Consider the following 26346-nt stretch of genomic DNA (forward strand, 5'->3'; position numbering starts at 1 on the left):
TGATTCTATTTTTGTGCTAATCTCATGGTACATAATGCTTCGTTAAAGAAACGCAACAATAATAACGAAAAGTTCAACAGGCAGATTTTCGATGAAGCCATATGAGGAAAGTCAGCAAATAAAATGCGTGTTTACAACTCTAGAAGCAATATGTTTAACGCGCCGGCTTAACCGATGCAAAGATGTAGTCGTGCACAAACTCGCAATGTTCCTCTCCTGCTTATCACTGGCTGATCACACGAAAATATCAAATAAGAAGAGCAGAGAGCCTATACGCGATAGCGGTGGCTCTGCGTATATCATTCTTTTGGAAGTATACTTTCGGCAATAGAGGAGAAAATTGTGCCGTGACTCTACGTCCCCTTGCGAAGCACACAGTTTCGATCGCGTGCACCCGTCTACTCCTCTAAAGGTTTAATTGTGGGTCTCGACACCATAAAAGTGTAATCGATACATCGCACTGTTAATATTCTCAATAGCAGCTTCATTGCCATATGCACAATGTCGTCTTCATCCGCTATAATACGTATTGCCCGCTGGGCCCTCTGAAATACGCCGACAGATGCCACACCTTTCAGACTTTGGGTGGTTTGATTACTTTATGGATTGATGGATCGATTGATTACTAGATTTATCTATTACTTGATTGATTGTAAATCGTAAATGTCGATAACAAGTACAGTGCGTCACCGCCTCTTAATACGGTAAACTGTAGAATGAATGAAGCGTGCTGATAGCTGTACAAAATCACTCGGAAATTGCCAGGCACGCTGCTGCGTGACAGCTCAGAGGCCAAGGCGTCCGGCTCCCAACCACATCACACCGCATCTTTTCGCAAACACACGACTTTAAGCTGCGGCGATAGGCACCACGAGTATAGCCATGCTTTTCTTAGACGTATGGTGAGGGTGAGGATGATAAGGCGGTCGGACTATACGTAACTGAAGGTACGGACAAAGCAATCTCAGCTGCGAGCTCTTGAACTTTTGTCGCAGTTAAACAGCGAATAGGATTTTGCATGCTGCCCCTTTTGCACCGTCGCGCTTAACTTTGCGTGCTCTCCACAGCCAAATAGTTTGCCAAATGTAGAAACTGCTCCCGTGATTAGCCATTTCTCGTTGCCATGCTTTCAGCGAAAAATAGCGCTCGAGTGGCTGCTTTTTTTTTCTTTCGAGCAGCGGACAATATGCGGGTACTTATGAAGCGCACAATAACTCCATTGTTCTGATATGAGAAGACGTGCATCCACAAGTGGCGGTTGTCCCGATACACTTGGCAACGAGCGTCACAGGTCGCGTCATATCAGCTCGCTTCGTGGATTCGCCTCAATAAAAAATGTTTGTTTGGACAAGTGGAGATGACATTGAAAAGAAAGTCTGCTTTCAAAGGGTTCACTGACGCTCTGTAACGTTATTGGGGGCTATACGGCGCTTGACAACTTAGCGCTAGACAAGTGGAGCCAAGTATTGCAGTTAAAATATTATAACAACCTCCTGCTGTTCGAAAACTTAATGATGTTGTTTCATCTGTGCTCGGGAGTTACGAATGTCAAGGGGTGTAAAAAAAATCTATACAGATCCCGTATACACTGTTGGAAAGGGTGTTATGCGGCACATTCTGCAAGTAGCTGGCTATCCAGCATTCTTTCGGTTTCTGCAAAGGCTAACGAAGTGGGCCAATGTGTTTTTGTAAATCTATCACACCTTACTCTTTTACATACCTAATGAAAGAAAAATATGTTTCTTCGCCGCAACAGCACTGACACGAAGGGACTGGAAGTTGGAGAGAAACCGACTTGCGAAAAACGTTTAGAAAGCACTTGTTTTCTGCACCAACTCGTGTTCTTGGTCGTCAATACGTATTCTCAAGTCAGAAATGCTTACGAAGCCTACGTGTTTCTTTACATGACGCCGACTACGCGAGTGGAAGTCGAGAAAAATGCCGCTTTACTGCAGCATCTCCAGGTCTAGGCGACACAATACTGAGTTCCTGTTACATAGTCGCGCAGCTTGCCAACACAACGATGCCAACCGAAGTGGCTTTTGAAACGCTGAGGGATAAGAGAAAGACAAGAATCTGAACGTCGTTTGGAAAGTATGTTAAAGCCCCCTTCGCACATGACACCCTCTTAACACTCCTCCTCAGTAGATGGTGTTCAAGCCCCAACCGTTGCAAAGTGGGCATCACGCCTTTATAGACCCAATCATATAAACACAACCATGAGTGTTCCCAGCGCTTTCTACATAACAAAAGAAAGCCAGGGTTATCACATACTCGACGTCATGGAACTGGCCCGATGATTTCACTTCAAAACACGCCATCTCGACGTACACCGACACACATAACGAGCCTACTCACTTTACAACGCCCTTTTTTGAATGCATCGATCATCAGACGATTGTCCCGGTTGCAAGCTTCCTTGCACAGTCGGCATCAAAAGCTTACTTATCACCAGCTCTGAGAAAACGTTGCATTGCCGAGCACTTAGTGAGGTTAACCAGTAAAACCACTAAAGGGACGAAATACAGTGCACATAGGAAGTAGCACACAGTAGGGGCGCCCCCGCCGCCTTTCCCGGTGTTGTTTCTTACCACTGTTTATTGTCTCTTTTGCGATGTTTCTTGTTTTAAAAGAAGCATAATAATTAACTCGCCGAATTTCACATTTTGCAACACTATAGTGATCGCACATTCTGGACAGGCTGGAAACCTGAGCCCATATTCGCAAAAAAAAAAAAAAACACTTACGTTAGAATTACGCCAAAGAAAAAATAAACATACCACGTCAATCCGAATGCTGGACGTAATATTAGCGAAGACGACCAGCCAATTGAAAAGAGCACTTCCGAATGAAAACCGTTGCGTATTAGGCCTCTGAGATCCAGGCTGGATGTGCCCAGATTGCAGAAGTATTCATCATCTTCTCAGATCCTCTTGTCGGTAAAGAGCGTTTTAATTTGAGCGTACCGTGAGGCTGGGGCTTCAATCATCCCCCAGTGAGTTTTCTCTGTCTCGAAAAACTCGAAGCCGGAGATTACAGACGGAAGCGGAGGAGGTCAGATGAACTTATCAGCCTCGTGTGGGTAATCGGTCCGCATCGAGTGGGCAGGTGGAAAGCCAATCGGCGAAGCAGCATCTATGCTCAGCTGTTCTGTCAGAAGCGCACGCGGAAAGGGCTCGCCGCAACCTTGACAACGTCGTCTAGCGTCGAAGCCAACGCGCGCTCGCAGTCAGTCGATCGACCGCCGCGGTGGAGGGCGGGCTCGCAGCAGCTGGAGCCATGAGCGGATACCTGGGCGACTTGAGCGCACGTCAGCAGGCTGCTCTCGAAAAGGTAGGACTGAACAGCAACAGGTGAAGCTTCTAATATATATATATATATATATATATATATATATATATATATATATATATATATATATATATATATATATATATATATATATATATATATATATATATATATATATATATATATATATATGAGTATAGTGAAGAGAACGGTAAACAGGTTAACCAGGCCACAGAAAATTCGGTTTGGTACCCTACATTGGGGAAGCGAAAGCAGAACGAGTAGAAGTAGAGAGAGAGAGAGAGAGACAACTTCATGTAGTCGCCAGCTGAACGACACCATGACTAAATGGCGCCGTGACGCGGGCCCTGACGTCTTCTCAGCGGGTGGTCTCTACTCAACTCCAGCGCGTGTTACTCCCGCGGTAGGTCGCCCTGAGGGGCAACGTTCCGTTGGTTTCGCTCGGCCTTTGTCTTTCAAGAGCCGCCGAGACCTGCTGGACGGCCCAGGTAGTAGAAAAGTAGAAGGGAAGCCTGCAAAAGTTTGCAGGCACGGCATGGCCACAATTAGCACATGACCGGGGTTGTTGGAGAAGCATGGGAGAGGCCTTTGCCCTGCAGTGGGCGCAACCAGGCTGATGATGATGAGAAGGGAAGCGGAATGAGCCAGAGAGCACTATTTTTTGAAACATTGAAATCGTGGTAAGAATAAACACCCTATGAATACAGGACACGTTTCCTGCTGAATTCAATTGCGTCGTGTCCATCATTCAGTTGGACAACCATTTGACTAATGCGCGGTGAGACTCGCCGTTTTTCGCCGCAGCTTTATACTATATACTGGCCGATGCGGAGCCGGGCCTGGACGAGATTCAGTGCGCAAGCAGGTGTTCAGAAAGTTTTATTTGTGTGTGCGTGCGACCGGTCGCAACGTGTGGATTTATGACACTTTCTCGTTTGTTGTTCTCCACAGGCAAAGCTTGCGTGATTGTGAACTTGGTGGGACAGTTTTCTTTCTACAGATTTGACCAGAGTTCTGATTTCTAGACAGTATCTTTTAATGAGCTTGAGAGAGCGTAAACTTTTATTTCAAATCAACAAGATTTGAGTCCGGCGTCTTTTTAGTGGGTCTGGACACCCGCCGCGGACGCGGTTCCGAGACCCTGTCACGAAGCGGCTTCCTCGGCTCGCTGGACTTGAAACTTTTCCTAAATGGGCATGTTTTTGTATTGCGCTCATGTGTGCGTTACGCCGCATTTCTCGCACGTTTTCGCGAGTGCATGTAAACCCGTGTGCGTGCGCGCGCACGCGCGTCTGTGTGTGTGTGTGTGTCTGTGTGTGTGTGTGTGTGTGTGTGTGTGTGTGTGTGTGTGTGTGTGTGTGTGCGTGTGCGTGTGCGTGTGCGTGTGTGTGTGTGTGCGTGTGTGTGTGTGTGTGTGTGTGTGTGTGTGCGTGTGCGTGTGCGCGCGTGTGTGTGTGTGTGTGCGTGTGTGTGTGTTTGTGTGTGCGCGCGCGCGACTGTGCGTGTGCGTGCGACTGTGCGTGCGTGCGTGCGCGTGCGTATGCGTGTGTTCTCGCAAAACTATTTCTCGCAAAAAATCCTCGCAAAACTATTTACACTACCGTACTTTGAGTATAATTTTCGTAGGACAGATACAAGTCTGCTCTTCCTACATAGTTATAATAGGAGAATGCCAGCAAACTTGAAAGTAGAAAAAAATCGAGAAGCAGACATAGACAAAGTGACAGGAAGGTGGCTGGTCACTTCGTCTATGTCTGCTTCTCGATTTTTTCCACTTTCAAGTTTGCTGGCAGTCTCCTATTATAACCATGCACCAACTAGCCCAACAAGTCACTCTCATGAGCTCTTCCTACAATATAACGCACGTAACTTCCTCACATCGCTAAAAAAATATACTTTCCAGGTTGTTCCGGATGCACTTACTCTTACATGGTGTGGTTTCTGAAGGCGAAGATACTTCTTGCGTTTCGAAAGATCTAAATTTGACTGCCATGGCCAGCCGCTGACATCGAGTTTCGGAACTCGGTGAATGTGTCTACTGGAACATGGAGTGTTCTACTGTTTAAAGTCGCTTTCTAAGGAAGCTTTGCAGAACAGCTGCGCATGGCACTGTCGTCAGACGGCAAGAGGAAAGTTTCTTCGGTGTTCAGGCAAAGCTGCCACGTGACTTGGTGCTTTGGAGTTGCGGCTAAGTGATAGTGGCGGAAGCTTTGGCAGCGGCGCACGCACTTCTTACATCGAGCTAAGCTGAAACGTGCGCTGTTGGATTAGTGCAGAAGTAATCCAGCAAACGCCTTTTTTTTTTCACCCGCTCGAAACTAACGTTGCAGAGCCATCGATGGCGTGCGATGAGGCTTTCTTTTTTTTATTCTGAATCTAGCGGAATATCCAGATATACTCTGCAGTGTCTCTAGTTATCAGTGCAACCAATCTTTTTACTTACCCTGGCCTTTATTTTCGGTGTATCGAACGACAATATTGAGTGGCCGTCACGTCAAGAACGTCTCTTCTTGACACTAACGATATAAGATTTGCAGAGAGTATGAACTTTATTTTGCCGTAGCTTCGGACAAACTACGGCAGTCGGTACATTTTTCAGCCTTATCACAGTATTCCTCCATATTGCAGAAAGCTAACCGATTTCAAACAAAACTCAGTTTTCTTTTAATTTCTTCAAACAACTTCTAACGTTCTATGTCACTGTATTTTCTGTTATAGTGTAATGCACTTAACTCAGCGAGTTTTTATCTTGTTCCTTTTTTCTACAAAACTGCGCTGGTGTTTTTTCGCTTATTCGAAATCGTACCTTTGCAGTTTTTTCGTAGCTAACAGTTTATTCAAAGCCACATGTTGTATTTCGATCATTTGTATGTTATAACGTTTAAGAGGGCTTGATAAATACAAGTGTCGTGTGCTGTAGCGGCTGTTATGTTTAAATCAGTTTTTTTCATCATGCACAGGAGGTTCCAATTCAATTTATATCTACGGTACCCCCTTCTGCCATAAACGTATCTTGTTACTCTTACTTCACGACTGAAATGAATAAACTGATTCTGATTCTGAAGGGCCAGAAGTGGCCAAAGAATGCCTCAGTGAAGCCTTGAATGACACAAAAAAAAATGACACGGCTGGAAGGTCTCTGTTTTAATGCAAGTTGCTTTGTCAACAGCGTAGCCAATTTTACGCTGTCGTTGCTTAATATGATAACATTTTTACCAGCCGCGGTGGCTTAGCAGCTATGGTGTTGCGAAGCACGAGGTCGCGGGATCGAATCCCGGCCGCGGCGGCCACACATGGACGGGGGCGAAATGCAAGAACGCCCATTGTTTCGTGCATTGCGGGCACGGTAAAGGACCCCTAGGGGTCAAACTTAATCCGGAGTCACCCCACAATAGCGTGCTTCATAATGAAATCGTGGTTTTGGAACGTAAAACCCCAGAATTCTGTTAATATCATTTTTGTTCAATCATATTAAAATACTGGTTATGTTTGTGTAAAATTTTCCCCTTATTTTAATACCCTTACTGTTGAAGCTGTTATCTATTAGGTCTAGCAGTGAACTGTTCAACCGACCAATTAATCCGGGGTCATGTCTTCTGTGCAGTTCCGCGAAGCCGTGGCAGACGTGAAAAAGCCTTCGCACACGAATGCATTCCTGCTGCGCTGGCTACGGGGTGAGCGGGCGAATCGTCGCTACAGACATTCTCATCACGAGTTTCACCACGCAAACACCGTCGAAAGGCGGTCTGTGCTGGGATAAGGCGTGACCGCATGCCTCTACCCACTGCATTCATATCAATTCGCACTCATGAAAGCCGCGCGCGTCTTGCTAGTATCGAGCCTTTGCAGAATGTTCAGAAGTGCTTCGACGGGGGCTATAGTTTGTGTGGCATTACTGTATACGGTGTGTGGCTATGGTATGGACCTTGCTCCCAGAGTGTTCCACCTTAGCAGTGCAACTCTACGTCATACAGTATTCAGAATGGTTTATTGCTATCGGTCTTTGAACGCGCAGAGGGCACTTTTCACTTCTTTCATTACCGCTACCCCTGTTCCCACGTTTACCTTACCTAAAGCAAGGAAAAACCCCGTTAACCTTCCTGCCTTTTTCTTCGCGCTCTGAATGTCTAATAACACTGGTCAGCTGCAAACACATATTGCACAGGTTATGAGAGTCGTTTACAAACTGCGGTCGGCGGAACCCGTCGCACCAGTTGCACTAAATAGCGTCCAGAGAGGATCGGGGACGAATAGTCTTGAATGGCAGGGAAGCGGCCTAATGAAGCTTAATTTACATGAACTCAACTCGAGCGGGTCGAGCTAGTCGTCGAGCTGATCGATACCGGCACGACTGCGTTTACGTGCATTTTCTTATTTGGGTTGGGCCAGAGGACAGACCGCTTCCATGTGGGTTGACCGGTTTCACCTCGGCGCTCGCTCACTCGACTCGACACGCTAGCGTTTAGTTCAACTCGACGACTGGGTTTCTGACTCCCAAACCAACTAGACCCGACTTTACTGCGCGCATGTAGACGTAATTTTAGACGAAGCGTCTGAATCTTGATTCGCTGAAGGGGGTGGTACAACCCTGCCAGCTTGTACCTATTCAAAGTTGGAAGCGCAACGGAAACATACAATGACGATTGCGTTGTAAGCAAGGTCGTATGTGCTCGATGGAGCGCGAAATCCAGCGCTCACTAGGAAAGCCTGCGTCACTGTGCATGTCAGCACAATGCGGCACGTCAAATCTGCAGCTATTGTTCTCTCCTGCTATTGTTCTAAAATGATCTTCGTCTTATTACCGAGCAGACGACCAGATAAGCAGTGCCATTGCCTGGTAATTAGTTGAAAACTTATTACCATATGATACATATTGCAATTTACAAATTGTAGCGGGTAAGACTGGAAGGCATATCCACTTTACAACAATTTTGTGGATGGCACCATTGCCGAGATATGCGCCGTCAAACTTGTGGTAATAATGCACTGTTTGATCCATTTAATTTCTGAAGAAAAATGGTTTTATGCTCTGAAGCACCAAAGTAACCGGAACGCGAATGCATTTCTCCGCAAACTTGGGGAATCAATATCTCGAAACTTCAGTGGCAGGATCCAGGGAACTGAATTTATTGGTTTTCCGCTCGCCCCCTTGAGGCGCATGCGGAGGGGTGAGCAAGCAGTGAATAGCCACCGTCTCAATTTCTCAGTTCCCTGGACCCTGCCCCTGAAGTGTTCATTCGGAGTGACCTATTGCCCTTCCTGAAATACGCACGTGCTGACTTGATGTCAGTTGTCGGTTAAACGTTCAAAAACTGGACCACAAGGAGGCTATTTAACTCGACTCCCTAAATCTAAGCCCATGGGCGCACTTGGTTTGCGAATTTCATGCATATATTCTTTTTTGGAACTATTTTTTCTTTTTTTCGCACCGTAGCTGGACCACAAAGCTGCCGGAACGGGCCGTGCCTTGTATATTTGTACTGTGACACTGTGTTTCTTTCTATAAGTTGCCGCTCTTCTGTCTTCCTTCTGGGCCCCTTCTCTATTGTGCCCCCCGCCACCCTCTCCCGCTACAACGGCAGCCCACGCACTGGAGCTGCGGAGCGACCGCTTTCTCCCTCCTTGCCTCGGGTGCACGGGAACCTAGCTGCCGCTACTTCCCGCCCCCCCCCTCCCTCTCCGTCTTACGTCTCCCTCCTCCTGTGTGTTTTTTTTCTTTTTCTTTCCGTTTTCTTTCTTTCTTTTTTCGTTTTTTTTCCTCACTTACCTCCTTGCTCTACATACATGTGACTCCGCCTTCCTCTTGCCCTGCATAGCTGCCAAAGGCCGCTGTAAATCTGCCAAGGCGCCGAAAATCAATCACTGTCACAACTGTTCCTCTCGGTTTGATGTATGTAAGAACGACCGGGTACCCGGTCTGGTGTCTTCCCTACTACGGCCGAACTGCCATTTTTTGTAAACCCTGACAAAGATCGGTCCACCGATCGAAACTGTCGAAATTAAATACTTGTTCTGTTTACCTTGTAGCACCACTCAAGTTCTTTACGTTTGAAAGGTAGCCTGAAGAAACCCTCTTTGCCTACTATATATATATATGTATATATATATATATATATATATATATACACACACAGTTTAGATGGCCCAGTCACATAGCAACATAATTGCGGCTATCATGGTTTCGTCCGCCAGAATGAGCCAATAAATAGAAAGAAAAAATGAACCTTACGACATGTTGTGGTCCGGGCTGACGGATGAGGTGCATCGCTCCATTTCTATTAACTCTCGGGGTCATGCATTCGGTAAGCCTCGTAAGACTGCTATAGCGATGGCTGCACAGATGTAGCCCTCATCAAAAGTTCAATAACCTAGGAAAAAAAGTTCATGTCATTTGTCTTGCTCCTCTTTTGTCACGTGGAGGGCACCTATGCGTACGCTCTTGCGCAAAGAGTTTTACTGGAATTTTGCTTCTTTTAACTAGTTTAAATTTACTTGCTGTGCACGCGGTTTGAATAATTGTGTCAATTATACTTCGGCACAAAATTCCGTCCTTCGGTATACCGTACCCGAAGTGAATCATTCGCAGGAGACAATTCCTCTCTCCAATCATAGCAAACACGTTCGTTGGAAATTGGTGAGCGTCAGTTTTGGTATGCGAAATAATATACCTTGGGTGAATAGCACGCGTTATATTTTACACGACAATAGAATTTTAAGCCACAGCAAGAAAGTATCACATTTTCAGATTTTTCTGCTGTGTTGCGTTCAATTGTGCTACAAACCGATTGTGTGTCTAATTTCTATACCTACGCACAAGTATATTCCGAAGTTGTTTACTTTGAACCCACCTAACTTCACATATATTTATCAAATCCACAACATCATGTCATAGAATACAATAGAACGATATCATGTCATTGCTATAATTGTACAGTATAATTATTGCAAATATACGAGGCGCGATCACGAATAGATTGTGATCCATACTATTGCATCTAACAAGTATTGTTGGCTACTATAATGCAATTGTATAATACATTATCTTTGGATTCCGAAACCGCAGAAACATGCTAACTGTTTTTTTTCTTATGTATTTTCATTGCATATGGCATGGCCCAACTAGCCCGAGAGTTTGATGTGTCCAAGGCGGAGCGCATGTACCGTAACGTGAGTACCATTCTTTCTTCAAATGTCAGAATGCACAGTCCTAGAGGCACCCTCGGCCAAATAGATAGCTTGAATTATCCTAATTTGTTTTATTTTGTATTATTTTCAGTTCGATCGGGTCTTTTTCGATCGCTTATAAGAGGTAGCGCTGTTCCCTCTTTTCAGGCGCATTTCTGAAGAGGCTAAACTTACGTGTTTAAGAAATAGCAGTGTTCAAATAAGTAAAGAGGTCCACTAATTGAACACATAATTATTAGCTTTAAGGGTTACTGACAGGATATTTTCGACTGTTCATTCGTCGCGTTAAATCAAATGACTCGGCCTCTAATCCCTACATAAAGCAGTGACAAGCCTCGGAATAGTGTTGAAAATTTTGATATAAATAGCTTTTCTATAGCTAGTTTCAGTTCCGTTTCCAGGAGGGTATTGGTCGTGACGTCATGACACATTACGTGGGATCTGGACTTTTCGATGTTTTCACAGTCACTCCGCCTCACTTGGTCGCCTCGTACGCTGCTACATTCGCTCTCACAACGAGTAGCAGCGTTCGAGACAGCCGAGCGAGCCAGAGCGAGGGTCAAAACATCGAAGTGTCCACCTCCCACGTGACCATTTATTGTGTCATGACGTCATGACACAGTATACTCATGGGAAACGAAACCGAAACTGGCTGTGGAAAAGCTATCATGTTAAATTGTTTGCGGCGCTCTGAAGCTTGTCACTGCTTTTTTTTTTAAGTTTAGAGCTCCAGTACCTTCATTTGATCTAAAGAATGACTAGTCAAAAATATCATGTCAGTACCCCTTTAACTGTTGAAGGCCTGTGACGCAATTCCTAAATTGAAGCAAAGCAGCCGCAAGATCATGTCTGTTCAACGGAAACCATAAAACTCCCTTTTACAGGTATCCGTCCTTGACATACTGTTAGCAGTACATCGGCATTCCAGTTAACAGTTTCTTAACGTGTGCGTTAAGAAGATAGAGACAGTTCTCTAACCGATGCGGCATTGAAGTTTTTCACAAATCTTTATCAGTTTTTATCAGATTTTGCAGGACACTATTAAAGTGTAACGCACTATCAGGACGTACTGTTCAATGCACCTTCAACGTTTGGGTGACATATTTGCTTTAACTAAACGAGAACAAAAGGTCAATGGCCTCTCGTGCTTTAGAACACTATCTTAATTAGGGAGGGAAGGAAGTTGGGCTAGTTGGCGCGTATTCCAGACTTGAGACATTGTGCAAGTGCTTACATTGGACAAGCGGGTTGGTGTGTCAGCGACCGCGTGAGGGAACTCAGGGTAGCTGTCAGTGCTTTAGCGACCGCTGGCCATTCGGCTGACCATCGCGGTAGGCGCTCGTGCGACGCTCAGTGTCAAAGCAATCGTGCGCTTAGGCGGCTCCAAGAGGCAGGTGGATCACAAAGAAATATTCGAAGCGTTTTTTTTTTTTCATAAAGGAGCATTGGTATATGAAAAATAACCTGCGCATCGATTTGTTCCGCTAGCTTCTGTCTAAGAGCGAAGAAAACGGGAACAAAAATTGAAATTTGCTTCTGAGCGTCGGGGCGCCACGCATCTTCACGAATCCTATGTATGCATCAGCACAGCAAAATTTCAGTTGAAATGCAGAGTAGTATGCTGTGTGCTGCCCGTTGTCTTTCCGCGTCTTCTTAGCGCTAGAATACAATGTCTCAAGTCTTAAGCCATATCCCCAGCATCACGCTTGTGCGCACATTCCATCTTCATTTTTTTGGTATATGTGGTACGTTTGTTTCAGACGATTGAGCTATTTCCTCTGTGACAGGACAGATAGTCGCGCGCTGAACTGGATAACCTCATATATATATTAAACAGATTTTTGAATAAGGTAGCCATCTATTAAAATACACTTGTTCATCATTGCTATTTCGTTTCCTAACGTTTCCTTACGCCATTATTCTTCACTCACAGCACCTTGAATGGCGTAAGGAAAACGGCGTCGACGACATATTAAACAGCTACAAGATACCGGAGGTACGTTTTCTGCTATGATAAACAGTTGCCATGTATGTAGTGGTTCATGTGTTTAAATTTACTGTGTGATATCTCGGTGAACCAGCTGGTGCGTTTCTGTCAACGTTCTTGCATCCATGCTGTTCACGTTTCTGTGTGTGATTTGTGCTTTTACGAGCGTGCAGACAGTAATGCTACCTGTAACTAATCCCTCATGATCTTGCCTTTCTGATCCTAAACCGGACGGTTCAATCTACGCTTGTTCCCGTAATCAAGCTTTGGCCCCTCTCAATGGGATCTGCTTCTACCGAGACATACGCTACTTATGGAGCTGTTACCAGCGACAATATTAACGCGACAGCTTTACTGGCCGCAAACTTGCGATTTCGCCGTGACGGTGCTCCGAGGAGGCAAATGACGTCACAACGCGCGCCTCGCTGCGGATATTTCTGTCTCCCTCGCACCCTAGTGACTACTGCGCATGCGCCACTAGTAGCACCGACCACAAGAGTTCCGCCGCTGCGCAGCGCCGCGCCTTTCCGCCTCCGCCGTTCGGTATGACGTCACACTGCGTTCCTCGTCGTTGCGCTCGCCTCCGCTCGCTTCGCCAGCTACGTCGCATGCCTGATAACATGTCGGAGGATTGAAAAGGAGAGCTCGCTTGCGCCGCTACCACAGTTGAGGCGGCAGTATGGACAGCGACAATTCTGATAAGCAGGAGGAGGGCTGGAATCGACATCGGAACGAGGTGAAGAGGAAGTGAATCTCCCAGGAAACAGACGAACAGCGCGCCGAACGAATGGCTAAACGCCTCAACATAGTTAGACAACCAGGCTAACCTGGACTTGCAATCAACATTACCCAGGCTAACCGAGCTATGCCTTAGCTTTCGCTATGTTTATCCTGGCATAGCCGAGCTAAGCCACTGCCATTTTTTTCTTTGATACAAATGCGAAATTGATCTTTGTTGCTGTAGATGCATTCTTATCTTGCGATTTACGAATTGTTTGTTACATATTGGCACGTATTCAGCGACGACGCTTTTATTAAATGTGGTTAAATGAAATGAGACCCCGCATCTTACTTATCAGCCATAGTTTCATCACATTTGTAACGATCCAATTTTCAATTAGCATCCGAAAAATGTGCAGCATGCTCATTTCCCTGCCGATGAGAGATCGCTGCTACCCGTAAACTGCACGTAGGGGAAGTTAAGTTGTATATATAAAAAAATTAGGAGTAAAAACATAGATCTAGCCGCTGGCTGCTTCTTGAGCTATAACAGCTCTGTTAGCTATAACGTGCGGGTAATCAACGTGCTTACGTTACCACAGCTGGTGAAGGAGAATTTCCCAGGAGCAATACTTCACCCGTGCAAGGATGGACGGCCGATGTGGCTTATTCCAGCTGGAATCGACATGAAAGGTGACTCTCGACCTTAACCTTGTTGAATGTGACCCTACGGTTCTAAGCTGGGGGGGGGGGGGGGATTCAGGTAAATAAACCTACCGGCTAAACGGATTAATTAATTATACCAACTTTAACACTTTTCTACTTTCACGCCCGCAGCGACCTTAAAAAGCAGCCTCTACCTAACGGGTAATACAAATATGATCAAATATAATTGAAGTATAACTTACAATTTAACAAAAATATGACTTATACTTTCAACTGACATTCCCTTTTTGTTGTTGTTCGAGTGCCCTCTTGATTATAGTTAGTTTATTTTTATCTATTATGTATTTCTATCGCTACTACACCTGTCTTCACCTCTGCTTGCCCGTTTGTAAGCTGTAAGTACTTTGTGTCAGTACAGTGCTGCCCAAACACAACCTGCATGTATCTTCTGTCATATCCCGTGCCGTTACACAACAAAAAGTTAACTCGACAGAAATAGTTTATATGCTCCCAAAACAGTCACAGCGACACAGGGGAAGCTAGTTTACAATCTATTGGCGCTGATGTACTGTAAACTGAAACCTCGGTATTAACAACACTGGCATTGAAGACTGGGTTGGCATAGACAAGATGACGTGCATAGGATAACAAAACGATAACGCAGGAGGAATCGCAGCATGCGCAAGATTTGCCCGTATCCTTATTAGTTTGACTTCATTGCCCTATTCATTTCAATGAGACACGACGTTGAGGGTAGCTACGTGGGCTTGTTTGTGTGGCACCTTCTACTTCGTTGTAGCGCAGGCAGAACGACACGCAAAGAGAAAGGCACACAAGAGAAACACACAGTCAAGCGTGTTTGTCTAATGTGCCTGTCCGTGTTCCTGTACATGTGGTTCTGCCGCGCTACAACAAAGTCCAAGACGGCGGTGAACTTCTCTGCGTTCGTTCAACTGACTCGAATCTTAATTGCAACACTGTTCGCCTTATGACGTCATTTTGTGCATCGTGCAGCATTCGTGGCGGCCCTAACCCCAGCCGTTGTGCAGCGCCACTGCATCTACATGCTGGAATACGCGGAATCACTGAAACAGTCCGCATCAAAAGAGGTGAGCCAAGACTAATCACCGAACTCTCTACAAAATGCGTGTAACCAAACTTTCTGCAATTATTGTGTGTGGTCGGCCAGTTCAATGGTAGAACTCTACAATGACTCTAAAGAAAATAATCATTGCAATATATGAGTCATAATCGATTTTTGCATTTATTTAACTCTTCTCTCTCTGTCACTGTCTCACCTTATTACCGTGAATGAATATCTCTCCGTGACATTACTTGAAAGCTAAAGTGCAAAGCTCTGTCTCCATGGCTATTTTTGCTTCCTCTCCTTCGTTTTTGTTTTCTTTGTTTAGGCAGCAGCTGAAATGGAGACCCACTACCTGGTTATTGACGTAGAAAATTTCAGCCTTCGTCAGGCCTACAGCTGGCAGAGTAAGTAGCAGCAGAGCTTGCCAGATGCCAGTAGAATCTTCGCTCCAAGTCCAGCGTTTCTTTCTTTGCTTATGCGTGCGGGCGTATACGGACTACGTATACTGGACTGCAATACAGAACGAACCGTGGAATGTGAGAAAAAGCCGAATATGTCCGCAGTCTCGCAATGCTGCCTGGTATCCTGATTTCCAACCTGTAAGTATATGCAAACAACGTAGGTCACCGCTTTACTGGCTACGGTCCCAAATTACTCGAAAATTCTGAGGTTTAGCTGTCCGTAAACATCCGGCTGACTGTACTTGCACGCACGCGAGTTTGTCCGTGCAGCGGGAAGGAGGAAGGGGGAGAATGGTACGCCGGAGATTTCACGCACAATCTAAGAGACGGCTGCAGCCCCATCTGCTAGAATAACGGATTGTCTCGTACTAGACTCTATCTTCAATGACTGACGTACACCTCGGCTCCAAAAGTTGCAATAAGTTTACTCTGATTGCGCCCTTAGTACAAGATTATTTTACTCCTCGTACAGGATCAATGGATCCACGAGAACTTCCCAAATTTTAGCTGCATATGAGCTGACTAGCAACGTCGCAAAATGAGTTTCCAGCGCTCTTTTTGTTAATTGGTATGGGCATCAGAGGTTGTAGGCAGGACTCATTTCAAGAGCTGAGGAGATGTCGGGGCCTTAAATTGTGCGTCAACATCTCCTTATCACATATCACTTAAAAAAAGCAGACGCAGAACATATCTTACGTCGCACTTTTTGTGGCTGTCAGGACACTGTATCCTTTCTTGCTAAATTGCTCGTTGGCAGTGCAGCCGTAAAGACTATCACGGACATGCTGCAAATGATGGAGGACCACTTCCCCGAGTGTCTAGAGAAGTGTATTATGATAAACGGTGAGTACGCCCACAAGTATGCCGAAACGTGGCTTGTGTTTGACGTTGGCTTTTGCTCTCCTCTCTTTCTCTGTTATTTATACACTCATTTGATACCAAATATTGTGATTTCCGTGCCACGGCTCCATGAACATCACTGATTGCGTGACAAAGTGCTTAGCAGCTAACTAATTACCAAATAGAGCTAGCATATTAATTAAATATAAACAGTAGGTAGCGGCAAATACGCCTCTTCTTAGCTACCTGGTGCGTGGATATTGCGCAGTGGAAAGCCTATAGGAGGAGACACAAGCAAGAGGTCTAATCGCTGGCTGCCAACTTCAATATTTATTGTGTGGGGATTTTTGGTGTTTTCGTGGCTCCTTCCGCATACATGTACCATGCCTTTATTAAAGCTTTCACTATTTAGCTAGATATTCCATTCTCCTGGGAAACATGTTGCAATAAATGAACAGGTCGGAGCTTTGTGCCGTCAGTGATCTTTGGCTCAGTTCTTGACATATTGAATAGCATGCACGCAAGTTCGTACATGTATAATTTTAGGCGTGTTCACATACTATACTGTCATTGCGTAAGCGATTCGTGTACTTGAGCACTAGTCGAAGTGCGGCGGCTTAAGATACCGCTTATAGTGTCCCTGTGCATCCTCCCACATGCACACAGTGCTCAGTCTCTCTCTTTTCCTCTTTCTATTCCCCTTCCGCCACCTCCAGTGTAGGGCAGCAAACCGGGTGCTCGTCTAGTTGACCTCCCTGCCTTTCCTGCCATTGTTCTCTCTCTCTCTCTCTCGATTCTGATCATCCACGAACAGGCTGCGCTAGCTTTAGGGCAGCTGACAGAACTGTAGTTCTTGAGCTGCAATGAACTTATTTATGCACTGCTATCTAGAATAATAAACCTTGTCATTCAAATGGAATTCGGCCACTTTTAGTCATTTAACAGCATAGACCTTGTATAAGCACTCATAAAGCTTATAAATCGTGCAAGAAACCGAGTCCTTAAGAGAAAAATGTTTTAGTGATATCGACATTGCTTGCGACAAGCTCATGGACTGCCTCGCGCAGCGGCCCACTTTTTCCCCATCATGTGGAAGCTGATACGGCCCTTCTTGACGGAGAGGACGACCGACAAAGTGGAAATCTTCGCAAAAGGTGAGTACAACTATATGCACGCTGGTTTGCGCCTAGGTCTGCGGTATCAGGGTGCTACAATAACGCCAATACCTGTGCTGCAGGTTAAAATCATTATATTGATAGCTTGTGACGAATTCGTTTTCATTCCGTCGTCGATTACAGCCGACATGCATCATGAAGGCCTGCCGACAGTTACATATTGATGTCTGCTAACGAGCCTTATCAGCCACTTGTATACTAATGTTAGTCACGTACTAAAGGGACGCCAGTAGGAGTGGAAAGGTCGATCGCCGTATGTGCTTCTGGGAGCTTCCTACTAAATGTTCCTTATAGACAAAAAGATAAATTCATTCAGTGGCTAAAAGAATGTCGTTTACGTCATCTCACCTGCCGCTCCCGAACAACGGTGACGGATAGGTATCGCACAAACTCGATCAGAACATTCACAACAAGGACCACATAGACTACTTTCAGATATAATTCGACGGGCCATCAGGTACTGCTACGCGTTATGCCATAAGCGCTCACAACATCATACAGATCTTTCCAAAACACAAAATGTAGTTGTTGCTAGTCTTGTAAAAAACATGATGTGACTGAGTGATAGGATGGTACCACAAGTGGTAACACAGTTTAATAAATGTTATGTCACAACACATCAGCTTAGTCACAGCCATGCACTAATTCATAGTTAGGGCGAGAACTTATTGACGTTTTTTGGAGAAATATGCAGAAATACGGCCGTGATATTGGTGTAGCTACTAATTAGGCGATCGCCTTTAACAGCAAGCTTTCGCTCGGGTCCAACTCCAATTCTTCTATTCAAATGCACACATGTAAAAAGTGGAAGTGCTTTTAGGAGACAACCGCTGGACCTGTTTGAATAAACTTTGTTGCATTTGAAAAAAAACAAGTCATGTTAAATTCTGGATTAATGCTCGGAATTTGTTTCAACTTGCCCAAAATTGCTAACCTTCAAGAAAGATTGGAACACGAAGTTTACAAATCAGTAACTATCCACCAAAAAACAAATATGGCAGTTCTGTAAACTGCGTCTGTTAAAGAATCGAAAGTGGGCAAATCTGTATATGAACTACCAACTTACGGGAAATGCTTGCAATGTTTTCGAAGGTTTTGCATAAGTCCTACTCACGGATTGGTGGTATATTTCAGAGCCCTGCGTATTACATCAATTTTTCCGCTTTACGTATATTATAAGGGCAGTTTAGAGAATTGTGATAACTTTATTATGGCTGAGTTACAAAGTTGTGAACCTAATACTTGTAATTCTTGAAATTTTGCAATTCTCAGCACTTCCTGTAAAAAAATATTGACGGCATAAATAAGAAATCCGTTTTTCACAGTCAGTATACTTCAACTTTTACTTTTAAATGCAGAAGGTCATCAATATTCTGGAGGAGTCACCAAGAAAAAACGATTTCTCCGTTTCATGCATTTTAATAAGAGCTCCCGAGCTAATGATTCCTCTTAAAAGTATGCAATGCTTCGTGGATTCCATCGCAGCTGACGCCTGGAAGGAGCGGCTGGTGGACATCGTTGGCGCAGCCTCCCTTCCCGCCCACTGGGGAGGAGACATGGTCGGCCCTGATGGAGATCCGCGATGCAGGCACATGGTCAGTGCTCCTGACTACTCTTTTGATATATGTACTGTAAGTGTCGCTACGGTTGAGCAATTTCCGGCAGCTACTGTAAGGCTAATCCCACCAGTAGCCTACAACCACTCAACTCAACGCAACAGCTCTTTGCACAGGCCAGTAAGATTCACGTGCATGCCGGAACTAACCTGCTGTGTCATTGACAAGTAATAGTAGATGCACGTTGTAAGGCGAGCTGGTGCGAGTTGCCCATGTTAGCTTGAAGCAACGAATACAATAGCGAACTGTGTTTTCATCGTTCTTGTCTTCATATATGTTTTTTGCGCTGAAAGCTAACGTTTACTAACCGTCTGAGTCGTTAACGAAAGTGAAGGGAAGCCAATCACGAATTTCTTAACTGTACGTCTAAGTATGAATTCGCGCCTCCCACGCAATGTCAAGAGCAGCTACACGCGTCAAGAACGCTTGTAATCGACATCTCCGTGTTTCAGTAAAAGTGATTTCGTCGACTTTGCTGCTGTCTTTGCAATGCCTGTTTTAATACATGGTTCGCGCACTATGAGCTGAACACTTGACAAATTTTAGCATCCTAATGGCAGTTAAGTAGAGAGAAGTCGCATGGCCCACGTAAACTCTGGCAGAGTAAGAACCAACTGCGTCCCGCGGGCTGTTACTTCTTAAATCAAATGACCTTAATATCCAAGCTTGCGCACTCTCGCACACAGACTTGGTGTCTGTTAGTGACGCATTCCAAGAAACTCTACGCTTTCTAGCTTATCTAGAATCTAAGCTAGAAATCTAGGCTTTCTAGCTTCGCGCTACGCTCAGGTGATTGACAATTTTTACCTTTTCGTGCAAATTTATACTCAAGCAGTGTTTCGACAAAAGACCATGTTGCTATATGTGGAAATTTCTTAGTAAGGTTATTCTAGGCATATGTTATACAATAATAGGCATTGTAAGTATCGCGTCGTGTTACTAAGACAAGAACGAACATCCAAAGATCAATGTTAATGAATTGTCACGGCCTAGCGCACTTTAGTTGAATGCGTACAATGCCACGTACACTGCTGTTATTGCCTTTCATGATTGGTTTTAACGCCACAAAACAACAGCGGAAGCTATGAGAGACGCCGCAGTGGAGGCATGCGGATTCATTTCCACCTCCTATACAGGTCCTTAACTTGCGACCACAGCTCGGTGCTCGAGCGTTTCTGCATTCCTCACGCATCCGAATGCGAGCGCCATAGCCAAAAATCGAATCCCTATGAGCTCGTGCTTATAGCTGTAGATCGCCGGGGCCACTTAAGGTCTGCGGCACTCGCGTCTTATTCTAAGCCTACGGTGTCATCGACGCGCAGAAGCTAGACTGTAACTCTCTAGCAATGCGTGTGCGTCAACCTTAAGCTCACTAATTTTATGTTAATGGTTCCCGTGTGCAGGTCAACTACGGCGGTCGCTTCGAAGAAGGCCCAGATCGGCCGACATGGTCCCTGTTCGACGAGCCGGACGCCAAGAAGCAGACCATAGGTCGGCGGGACCGCTGGGAGCTGCAGGTGAACGTGTCGTGCGCGGGAGTGCAGCTCAGCTGGCGTTTCCAGACGGCCGCGGGAGACGTGGCCTTCGGATTGCGCATGCGCGATGGAGAAACCCTGCTGCCTCTCCGGCGCATCGACGCAAGCGGTCAGATTCCACAGGAAGGCACCTGGCGCTGCGCGCGGGCCGGAACATGTACGATATCTTCCAAGTCCACTGAAAAGTTGTTCCGTTTCTGGGGACCGGGGCCCGTGTTCGCAAAACCTCTCATACGTCGTTCGTTTACTCTTTATCTGGCGTTTTATCTGATGTTCGAGCGCTTACCGCTCTTGACGAACGCTGGAATGGTAACCACAGGAACCACGCGGTGATGGTCTATAGCGAACCAGGCTTACATTAGAGAAAGCAAGAAAAGGTTGGGAGGTTAACCGACGGACGTCCGGTTTGCTACCCTGAACGGTGGACAGAGAATGAGGGATTGAAAGGAAGAAAGAGAAGGTAATGGGAAAAGACGAGAGAGTTCACGCGCATAGTAACCGGCACAGTAGGTTTATAAGTGCCATGGAAGGTCATTTCGCTTGACGAAAGTCATCATAGCGAACGTATCTTTCTGGATTGAGGATGGCTGAGTTCATGCACCCAGAATGTTTGCTTCTGTAAAAGGTCGACCATCTAATTGGCTGAGCACGCTCCGAAGAGACGTCCAACGTCAGTATCTTCAAACGAGAACTTTGTGAATGCGGAGCCCAACTCTTGTTAGCATCGCGGTTCGTTATCGCTCATCGTTGGCATGTGGTTCAAGGCTGGCTGACCGGCATGTCTGTTATTGCCGTCCGTGCCACTTGTCCAAATCTGATTGCACTAAGTACGCAACCCATTCTCTTTAAGCGGCGTTTACGTGCTGCCGCACGTAGAAATCCAGTATCATTAATCCTGGCTGTAGGTACCCAACGTGAACAGTGTGGAATGGCTTAGCTTAAGAAATGACGGACTGCTCGAAGTGCCAGGGCAGGTGTAAAGAAACCTTGGCAAGCGACGTGGCGGCAGCTTTTCGTGGAACCCACTTGAAACGCCGCACAGGAAAAGTGGAAAAAGAAAAGTTTTATTCACGGCTGTAAAGGTCGGCCCATAGCCATAATGCCTAGCAAGCCAAGCTCCTTTATATTCTTACAATGATAAGAAGAAAAAAAGAACAAGAAGAAATAAATATGCAACAGAACTATAAAAGTGCAAAATATTTATATATCTATATAGCTGTGCATTGTTATACTTATATATTAAAATTTATTTCCGATGTTCTAGATTAAGTGAAGAGTTTCCTTCTTTAAAATATGTGTGCATCTGTTTCTTTTTCTTCAGTCGACCACGGCTGCATCGTCGACATAATGCGTAACAGGGCGTGGGGAAAGGGTTCTAAATTCAATGTAGTACTAAAATTAACAGATGCGAGTATTTCGGAGTGACGTTACATTTACGCTTGTCGTACACGCAGGTATTAGAATACTAACGTCCCAATGCCTGACATTTCGTCTTTCGTACGCCCAGTTTGATGCCACCAAATGATCACTTAAGGGCGGAAAAATTAATGCAGCATCCACAGTGGCGTTTCGGACGCGCCGTAGCAAACATTCAGTCGCGTATATAGGTCAGTAGCTGATGACCGAACATTTAATTACTATGCTAAGTTATATTTCTCTGAAATGCCATCCGTATTTTGTGTGTAGTTGTGTAAAAGGAAGAAAGGTGGCATATGAGACGAATTTGTCATCTAAAAAAAGTAAGTTTTTTTTCTTTGTCGCAGTGACGTCTAACAAGACAGACAACAGTGACTTCTGACAACACCGAATAGTTTACATTGCGTGATTCTGATTCGCAATATCTTTGCAACGATAGTGTTCTACGTATGCCAGCGCTAAGTTCCCACGCGGTGACTGCATGCGGTGTTGGAATGGGTTCGCAAACACATTGTGCATCTTGAAAAAAGTCTACCTAGAAGTCTGCGTTAAGCTTTCGTGGTTAACCTCGGAACAATGAGTTTTAACAAGACAATCAACTAGATATAAGCAAGCCAGCATCGCAGAGATACAAAGCAAGAGAGTCATTTTTCGCGGCACCTCATCCTTTAGGCACGACAGAAGTAAGAAAGGGAAATGAAATCCTACAGAAATCAGCTTAAAGCTTTACGCGGTCACGTACTGCTTCAACTGGCAAAAACGACCGCTCGAAGAGAGCTACACAAACACTTTATTAGAAGCTGAATACTTAAGCCTGTCTCCGTGCCACACGTCTGTCCTCATGCAGATAAAAACAAGCACACTTACTGTTTACAGAGCACAGTGAAGTCTCGTTATAACTATATCGCTTTATTCAAAGTTTTCTGGGGTCTCGATTGAAATGTAAGCACCCAACTCCACTTGTACGAAGTTCGGAGCAGCACACCTGCTCCGCACTGTGTACCACCGGTGGTGACCTTTTGCGTTTTTTCATAGCAACCTGGAGAGGCTAAGAGCGACGCGAATGTAACTAACTCCCCTTAACGGCGGCAGCTTATTTGACCTAGCTGCATCACGTGTTATTAACCGACATATGATGTAGCTGCTCACGGACATCAGAAAAATTTGGCCACTGTCATGTTCTCACTACCAAGCGCGCTTCAGAAAGATATTTACGAACTCCCACACAGCATGGAGTGCACCCCCCCCCCCCCTCCCTGCTGTGACTCCGTTAGAGTTCCTCAGTTTCTAACGAAATACCGCTTATAACGAAGTATAGTGCCTGTCCCGATGGCTTAACCATACGACGGTCTACTGTGTCATACTGCGGCTTCAAGCCTTGCAAAGCAGCGATGGTGCCTTGCTCACGGACCAAGCACATAAAGTAGCTAAGTATTGGTGCAACAGTTCAAGGGCCGTATTTTGTCACCTTTTCTCCCCCCGTATTTTAATAAGTCGTGAGGCTATTGTGTGCAGTTGTGTTGCAGTATTAACGTATTCCGAATGTGGGTCGTCTTTTCTATGTCTCGTGCAGACGTGCTCCAGTTCGACAACTCCTACAGCTGGATGACGGACAAGAAACTGGCCTACGTCGTCGAAGTGCAGACGTCGCATGAGAGCCATGTGCCTTAGGATGTAACAAATAAATACATTTATTTTGTGCGCTGGTTAACTGGGCTCTAAGGAGAAAACTAAGGCTGTACTGGTCAACTATGCTTCTGAAATAGCAAAAAAAAACACTATATACATAGCATATCACGAGAGGAAGCTCAGAACGCCAGGAAACACACTAAAAAAGGATAGGTGGCGACGTCACTCTCGAAGTTGTCGCACCAGCCAGCTCCCTATGACGTCATTTTGACAGAGCCTGCTGGGGTACAGTTCATTGTTAATCAATAAAGAACTCCTTACATTGTGTTTGAAGCTAACCCAAGACTTCGCCTTCGTCTTGCGCTAAAACTGCCCAAATACAAACAAGCAAGAAACCTTAACCTACGATATCGTAATATTTTTTTTTTCCGGCGCACTTCTGGCTTGGTAAATATAGGGATAAAAATTAATTAATTCACACACTCACTGGGTTTTACGTCTCAAAACAGAACAGTCTAAGGCTAACACGGTCTAAGCACGGTCTAAACATGGTCTAAGTATTGTCTAAGGTCTAAGGTTTTTTTAACTTGTTAGGTTAACGTACAATGACGGTCTTGAACCGTGGCACCACGCAGGCGTCGTTTCCATGGCCGAGCGTTCAAGCCAGACGTTGGGACCAACAATGAAAGGCTGTATCTCTCCAACATCTGTCCGATCGTGAATTTTCTGTTTCACTACCACTGAATGAATTATAATTAAATATTTAAGCTCATACTAAACAATCGCACAGAGAAAAATAAAAGGGCCTAGTCTCCTGAAAGGAACAAAACACTCCGCCCGCCTGTTTCAACAGAAGAAAGAAAGGTAGGGAAAGAGGAAGGCACGCCACAATAAATCACATCATACAAACAGTATCTGCACTATACACAGACGAGAGTCTGCACCCGTGGTTTAGAAGAATTATAGTGCAACTTTGTGAGACTCCGAGATCGAGTTTCCGCACGACCTTTCGGAAATAAATAATTGATGGCATATTGGGAAACGATTCTGGAATGAACCAGTAAACCAACAAGCGAAAATATGCAGCGCACCGGGACCTTTCCGTCTTCCCGAATGACACATGTACGACCTAGGTGAAACAAATGGTGAGCTAGAAAGCGTTGTACGATCAGCAAATAAAGAGAGAAAGATGGTGAGGATACAGATGCTGGAAACAAGAGGATTTTTTTTTTTTGCTTTAAGTGTCAGTTTCTTGAGTTCACGACCTGAAAACGCCCAATCTGACTAGTTCTGCTTGTTAGGTGAACGTTCGCATGTTATCGGGCACAGAGAGTACAGCACGCACTTCTATCCTGATGTATAGGCTTCATCGCTACCGTGTCACTGTATCTATATGAAGGTTGTGATGATGCTTCCCGGAAATATGTCCAGACGTGGAAGCTGCTAAACACTTGTGCAAAGCGTGACGCATATGATTGGGTTTCTTCCTGCAGGCAGAAAGGAATATTTGCCAACCTACCTCCTGATCGGTGAGGGGGGGGGGGGGGGGCTTATTCCGTAACTACAATTAATATATTCCTTTTTCTGTGCTGCAGTGCTCTCTTTAGTGTGATTACCGCAGCTGGTGAGCCTGTCACCAAAAAATTTAATTACCAGGTAGATACGGCAGCTGCATTACATAAGTTGTCTCTCCCACTTCAACTTTGCGCAAGCTACTTGTGTCTGTAATAATTTTAGGGAGCAATTAGCAATGAGATAAATTTCTTTCTTCTCTTCTCCTGTCTACTTTAACCTTTTTTATGCCGTTACCACAGTGAGCCAGTATTAGCACTAGCTAAACTGCCTCTCTATCCCTCTATTCTTCTTTTTAGTCTATCTTAGTCCACCAGAACAAAGTTTACAAACGGGTGAAAAACAATGAGAATCGAGTTATGATCGGAATGTGCCACTGCAGGCTGCGCTCTAGTGTTTTCTTAAGTTCGACTGCTGCTATTCGCTGGTGAATATGGTCCCAAGCCAGAGCGCTAACTATTAGTAGACATTTGATTGGAGAAATTACTAGGCCAAGCATTACTTTATCTTTTGCCCTTACGAACAACGTTGGCCAAGGAGCAAGCATTATATTATGTTGCCTATCAACAGAATGATTTTTCAGGGAACAAAAAGACAACATATTTCTTATACAGAGGTTCGCAAGCCTGGCTTTGGTGCTGTCACTCAGTCACTCACTCACTCACTCACTCACTCACTCACTCACTCACTCACTCACTCACTCACTCACTCACTCACTCACTCACTCACTCACTCACTCACTCACTCACTCACTCACTCACTCACTCACTCACTCACTCACTCACTCACTCACTCACTCACTCACTCACTCACTCACTCACTCACTCACTCACTCACTCACTCACTCACTCATTCATTCATTCATTCATTCATTCATTCATTCATTCATTCATTCATTCATTCATTCATTCATTCATTCTCCCACTACGCAGATTTAGACATTTCATGTATATACCGTTGAGAAATGCTCGTTCCAAACTAAGGAAAGCAACACACTTCTGCGGTCACTCAACCGGTTCTGGGAAAGCGTGCTCCCCAGTGTATAATAGACGCATCACGAATGCACGTTATTTATTTATTTATTTATTTATTTATTTATTTATTTATTTATTTATTTATTTATTTATTTATTTATTTATTTATTT

At 44.9% G+C, this 26346-nt stretch overlaps 1 protein-coding gene across 2 annotated transcripts; it reads left to right on the top strand.

The window, feature by feature from the left end:
• The first annotated feature begins 3211 nt into the window (after positions 1 to 3211).
• Positions 3212 to 23711, top strand: LOC135913936 (SEC14-like protein 2). Of its 2 annotated transcripts, XM_065446632.2 has the most exons (12): positions 3212 to 3333; positions 6917 to 6986; positions 10436 to 10479; positions 12431 to 12493; positions 13807 to 13897; positions 14885 to 14979; positions 15283 to 15361; positions 16181 to 16261; positions 17326 to 17412; positions 18919 to 19028; positions 20453 to 20741; positions 23574 to 23711. In XM_065446632.2, exons 1-12 carry the CDS (start codon positions 3280 to 3282, stop codon positions 23669 to 23671), a joined length of 1161 nt encoding a protein of 386 aa, XP_065302704.1. In that variant the 5' UTR covers positions 3212 to 3279; the 3' UTR covers positions 23672 to 23711. The 2 variants fall into 2 exon arrangements, with proteins under 2 accessions (XP_065302704.1, XP_065302705.1); XM_065446633.2 differs by lacking the exon at positions 6917 to 6986 and having other exon boundaries at positions 3217 to 3333.
• The last annotated feature ends 2635 nt before the right edge of the window (positions 23712 to 26346 follow it).

This window comes from Dermacentor albipictus, chromosome 5 (assembly GCF_038994185.2).
Source record: "Dermacentor albipictus isolate Rhodes 1998 colony chromosome 5, USDA_Dalb.pri_finalv2, whole genome shotgun sequence".
NCBI classification, from domain to species: domain Eukaryota; kingdom Metazoa; phylum Arthropoda; class Arachnida; order Ixodida; family Ixodidae; genus Dermacentor; species Dermacentor albipictus.